The sequence below is a fragment of the Formica exsecta genome, unplaced genomic scaffold, assembly GCF_003651465.1.
Source record: "Formica exsecta isolate Colony F162 unplaced genomic scaffold, ASM365146v1 scaffold583, whole genome shotgun sequence".
NCBI classification, from domain to species: domain Eukaryota; kingdom Metazoa; phylum Arthropoda; class Insecta; order Hymenoptera; family Formicidae; genus Formica; species Formica exsecta.
Genome location: NW_021853097.1, coordinates 50,282 through 56,481, shown reverse-complemented (window position 1 = coordinate 56,481; position 6,200 = coordinate 50,282). Strand labels below are relative to the sequence as shown.

The 6,200-nt window shown below is 55.1% G+C and overlaps 1 protein-coding gene across 1 annotated transcript; it reads left to right on the top strand.

Moving 5' to 3' along the window:
• Window positions 1-1,410: 1,410 nt before the first annotated feature.
• Window positions 1,411-4,782, top strand: LOC115242242. The gene has a single exon (XM_029818386.1). The coding sequence runs from the start codon at window positions 1,411-1,413 to the stop codon at window positions 4,780-4,782; it is 3,372 nt and encodes a 1,123-aa protein (XP_029674246.1).
• Window positions 4,783-6,200: the final 1,418 nt, after the last annotated feature.

The following is a 6,200-nucleotide window of genomic DNA, read 5'->3' as shown; positions in this document are numbered from 1 at the left end:
TTTATTGCCTTTTTTACTTTATTTATTATATTTAAAAGTCTTATAATTATATTAATAATATATTAATTTCTTCAAAGACACCTCAGAAATTCAAATTTATTATCCACAGAGATGTATCAATTTGCGGCAGAAAAGACAATTAAAATTGATTGAGCCGTCTAGAAAAATTATTTGATTATAACAGTGATGGAATAATATCGAATAAAAATAAAAACCAATATATCACGACTTACCGATGAAGGATCTATTAAAATAAAGATCGGAAGCTCAACGGAAAAACACAACCGTGACATTACATGATATGCCTTAAACTGTCGCGCGGACGGAGAAAATAAACAAAATACAATGAAATAAGAACAACAAGGCAAAAAACACGATCATGATGAGAAAAACAAATTATCAGTGCCGGTTAATTTAAAACTTTTTTAGGTTTTTAATAATGGTGTTCGAAATCGAACTAACGGTAATAATACAACAGCAATTATTATAACGAGCGTGATAATAAAGCGCGGCTTAATCACGCTCAAAAGTTGGCGCGCTGGCGGACATCTCGCGCGGCGCCCGGCTCGCCGCGAATCAGAGCGCGCGTAAACAGCTGCGCTCCGCAAATCGCGCCAGGCCCGCGGCATCGTTCGTGCCATTCGAAGCGGGCCACGCAGCGGTCACCCGGGAGAGCCTAAAACGACAAACAAAGTCTAATAACAACGTTCAAATTTTAACTAATCATCGAACATAACAACCGACGCGAAATTTGAGACAAACAAGTAGAAAATTCTAGAACACAAAAAGATCGGTTGTATAAAAGCTCTCTCGGGGAACCGCCGGGCGCACTCGATCCGATATTTTTGACGAGACAGTGTGTGAATTTTGTACGTAGACGTTCGCTAGATAAAGTTAAAGTAGCTCGCTTTTCCTTTGTTAACCATCGCTTGTGGTTCGCGAGATATCGCGTCTTCGAGACTATTTGTAGCTAGCAAATATTCGAAACGAAATTCTATACGTGGCTCGCTGGTTATTCCGTCGCTCGCGGAACCGCTCCGTTTATACCGTCGCTTGCGGTATTCGATATATCCGTCGCTCGCGGAGATTATCGTTGCGCTCCCGGTTGCTCGCCGGAGCCAGACACGGTTAAGATTAACATAAATCTGAGCAACAAAGAACTTGTTAACTATTTATTGTTTTAAATTAAATTGACTGCTTTTCACATAACGCCTTCGTGCCCATTTCACGTGATCCTCGCGCTCCCGCGTTCACTCGCGCACATAAATCTGGTCCTTCGAGCCGGATTCTTCGAAACCGGCATCCGCGTAGTGTGTGGTGAATCCCGTGGTGAGCCTCTCCTGTGCTTTTCGGAGAGGAAGTGAGCAATTCCCAGGACGAGATTCCTCACTGTGAGGACCTGAAAGAGACATGGAGTCGTTAGTCCTAGCTCAACACGAGCTCTGCAGTCGTATCGCGCGCACGTACGACAATTTGAAAAAGGTAGGACAAGCTAAAATCAATAAGGGACTTATAGCGACCACGCTCAAGCTGCTGGACGCCAAATGGGCAAAGTTTGAGGAGCAGCACGAGCTACTGGTCACAGAGTATGGAGCGGAAATCAGGAAGCATGAGTACGGGACAAAGGACTTTCTCGGTCAAGTCGAGGAGGTTTGTGTGATTCAGCGCGCTGCTGTCCTTGAGCTGGAAGAAGCTCTCACTCAGCCAACTTCCCCGAAGACTGGATCGAGGCTCTCTGGAGACGAGCTTCGAGCGGCATCTCGTACGACTTTCCCACGAATCCAGCTTCCCAGCTTCTCCGGGAGATACGAGGACTGGCCGGCGTTCCGTGACTTGTTCCAGTCCATCATCGGCAAGGACTCTTCAATCGCTCAGGTAGAGAAGATGCACTACCTGAAGACCTGTCTAAAAGGTGAGGCAGAGCTATTAATTCGTAATATCGCCACGACCGGGGACAATTATGACAGTGCGTGGGAAATGTTAAGCGCGTACTACGAGAACACACGGTTGTTAGTGCGCGCGTATCTCGCGAATTTTCTCTCACTCCAGAAAATGAGGAGTGAGTCACCGGGCGACCTAAGAAAGATATTACATTGTCTGAAAGCGACTGTCAGTTCCCTGGAAAATATCGGACGCCCTATCGACTGTAGTGAGGATCTATTCGTGTATCTTTCGGTCGAACTCCTCGATGCGCGCTCTCGCCGCGAATGGGAAAACTCGATCAGCGACTCCAAGGAACCTCCGTCCTTCGACAAGCTCGAGCTATTCCTCGATAGACGGCTGCACACCCTGGAGTCAACGCTACCTATCAAAGCCGATGGCGCCTCGAGCAAACCAGGGAGCAACATTCAGAAGTCCACGCGCCGCCACTTCACCAGCAAGCAGGAGCTCAAACCAGAGGTCAAGCGCGGTCGCTGCGCCCTATGCCAGCGCGATCACTTCTTGATGCTTTGTGATGGGTACAAGAAGAAGACGGCGCTCGAACGGAAGCAACTCGTCGAGGCCAGCAAATTATGCCTGAATTGCCTCGGTCGGCATCAGGTAGGGGAGTGCGCTTCCAAGAAAGCGTGCTCGGTGTGTGATGCGCGTCACCATTCCTCGCTGCACGATGCCTGCCGCGAAACCGCCGTTGTAAAATCATCGCACGTCGCGCAAGGACCTTCGGACAAGCCAGTAATAGTGCTCCTCGCAACAGCCCGCGTCCGCGTCGCCGACCGACACGGATTGTTGCACCCCGCGCGCGCTCTCATCGACCAGGGCTCTGAGTCGTCAATCATCTCCGAGCGCCTCGCGCAAAGGCTGAGACTGCCACGCACACCCGCATCGGTCAGCGTATTCGGGGTTGGTGGGCAGAAGTCCGGTCATGCCAAAGGTCGCGTCGCCCTCTCGCTTTCGCCGCGACACGGAGGGGCAGCGATGTCCATTCCCGCGCTCGTGCTTCCGCGGATCACCGTCTACGCCGGCGGAGTAGACTCCGGTGCTAGAGATTGGCCTCACCTACAGGGACTGGAGCTTGCGGATCCGGAGTACGGCGCTTCTGACCCAGTCGACATACTCCTCGGAGCAGATATCCACGCCGCCATCCTCTGCCAAGGCCTACGCAAAGGACGCCACCGCGAATTGGTGGCCCAAAACATGAAGCTCGGGTGGATCCTATCGGGAGCTATAGGTGAAGCCACCGCTTCTTCAAGGGCCCATACTCACCAGTGCCGTGTCGAGGAGGATCTCGCGGGAATGGTGCGCCGCTTCTGGGAGCAGGAAGAAATGCCGCTGGCCGCCACAACGCTATCCAAGGACGATCAAGAGTGCGAGGATCACTTCGTCCGCACGCATACCCGAGGGCCCGACGGGCGATACACTGTGCGCCTTCCTGTCGTTGAGCCGCTACCGGATCTCAGCGGAACCCGTCGAGCAGCACTACGAGTGCTAAAACACATGGAGACCAGATTTTCTCGAGACGCCTCGTTCCATGAGTTGTACGCCGATTTCCTGCGCCAATATGCCGACTTACATCACATGACGCCGGCCTCATCGGACGCTGACCGGGTCAACAAGCGGCTCTGCTATCTTCCTCATCACGGCGTGATGCGGGAAGCTAGCTCCACGACCAAGCTGCGGGTCGTGTTTAATGGCTCGTCAAGATTGCCGTCGGGAGAGACCCTCAATCAGCACCTGCAAGTCGGACCGAACCTACTACCAGCGCTTGCTGATATTCTGCTGCGGTGGCGTCGTCATCGATATGCCATTGCCTCGGACATCGAAAAAATGTATAGGCAGATCGACGTCCACCCTCAGGATCGCGACCTGCAAAGGATTGTGTGGCGTGAAGGTAAAGATATGGACATCAAGGAGTTCCAACTGAACACCGTGACTTACGGGTTGGCGTGCGCTCCCTATTTGGCGATTCGCACTCTCCGACAACTCGCGGATGACGAAGCCTCCAGGTGGCCCCTCGGTGCGGACGTCCTTCGACGGGACGTCTACATGGACGACGTCCTGACGGGGGCACCAACCGTTGCTGAGACTGAGGAGATCCAGCAGCAACTCACGCAGATCTGCAGGGCGGGCGGTTTCCCGCTGAAGAAGTGGTCGGCCAACCATTCGTCATTGCTCGAGAGTCTGCCAGCGGAGGACCTTCTACAGCGGGAGCCCCGGTGGTGGCAACCAGGTGAGAGCCACGCTACCTTGGGCCTCAGATGGCACCCGCACAATGACAACTTCGCCTTCTCGACGCCAACGATGCGGCTGGACAGGATATCTAAAAGGACAGTCCTGTCACTAACGGCCAAGTTATTTGACCCGATGGGATGGCTCGCACCCACCACGGTGCGAGCCAAGATACTTATACAGTCGACGTGGTTACTGGGAGTCGACTGGGACACACCGCTCCCCGACGGCGACGCTCAGCGGTGGCTGGAGTTCCAGGCGGAGCTACCTCTGTTGGAGAGCATCCGCGTTCCCCGCTGGCTGAATAGCGGAACTGGCTGCCGGAGGGAAATCCATGGCTTCGCCGACGCATCTGAAAGAGCCTACGCCGCAGTCGCTTATCTGCGGACAGAGGATCGGGAAGGACGTGTAGAGGTCGCGCTAGTTACCGCGAAAACCAAGGTAGCGCCGCTAAAGCAGATAACTCTACCACGTTTAGAACTTTGTGCAGCAACGCTGCTCGCTCGGCTCATCAGTCACATCCGTCACGTCCTGGAAGCAACGGAGGTGCCCCTTCACCTCTGGTCGGACTCTACCGTAGCTCTAGGATGGATCCGTGGACACCCGACTTCTTGAAAGACGTACGTGGCCAACCGAGTGTCGGAGATCCAGACATCCTTGCCAGACGCCCGGTGGCATCGCATCCCTGGTCGAGACAACCCTGCGGATTGTGCTTCACGGGGGCTGTCTCCAAAAGAACTGGTCGATCACCCCCTCTGGTGGCACGGACCTCCCTGGCTGCGAGCTGAGACGGACCGCTGGGCGATCTCCGATGACGAGAACAGCGACAACGAGCTCCCAGAACGACGCACGCTAGTGCACGCTGCGACCATTGGCAAAGAGGCCACCGAGGAGCCGATTATACTAAGCCGGTACTCCACGCTCCATCGGTTGCTACGAATCTCGGCCTGGTGTCGCCGCTGGCTTCGTCGTCATCAGGAGAAGCGAGCGCCCGATGTACGGGCCAATCCTGCGGTCCGGCTCGTCCTTGGGACCCGCGAAGTCGAGGAAGCGCGCCTGAGTTGGATCCGAGTCGTCCAAGCTGCCAACTACAAGGAGGAGTTAGCAGCCATCACGAAGGGCAAACCAATACCTACACGCAGTACACTTACCCGATTAACCCCTTTCAGAGACCCCCAGGGCATCCTCAGAGTCGGCGGTCGAATCAAGCGCGCTCTTCTCTCCTTTGACGCCAGGCACCCAATCATCTTGCCAGGAGGGTCAACATTTACTCGACTCGTCATCGAGGCGTGCCATCGCCGGACCCTGCACGGGGGCGTGCAGCTGACCCTTGGCTCCATACGCCAGGAGTACTGGATTCCCCGCGGACGGGCACTCGTCAAGCGCTGCCTACACCGCTGCTTAACGTGCTTGCGATGGCGGGCGGCACCCCCGCAGCCACTCATGGGGGACCTGCCGCGGAATCGAGTGACACCAGCTCGGCCCTTCCTCCATACAGGTGTCGAATACGCGGGACCAATGTGGCTAAGAACCTCCAAGGGACGAGGACAGCGCGCTACAAAGGCCTTCCTGGTGGTCTTCGTCTGCCTCAGCACCCGCGCCGTCCACCTCGATGTCGCCTCGGACTATTCCTCCGACGCCTTCCTGGCCGCGCTGCGCCGTGGGCTATGTCGAGCCCTCTATAGCGATTGCGGCACCAATTTCGTGGGCGCCGACGCCCAACTGCGAGCGCTCTTCGCAGCCAGCGGTCAGGAAGGCCAGCGCATCGCGGAAGGGCTTGCTGCCGAAAGGATTGAATGGCACTTCAACCCTCCGGCAGCACCCAATTTCGGTGGACTCTGAGAGGCTGCCATCAAGGCGGCGAAGCACCACCTCCGGCGCGTCATCGGCGACGCCAAACTGACGTTCGAAGAGATGGCCACCTTGTTAGCCCAAATTGAATCGTGCCTCAACTCGCGCCCGTTACAGGGCTTCTCGGACGATCCCGAGGATCTCGAGGCGCTTACGCCCGGTCACTTCCTTGTCGGCACAGC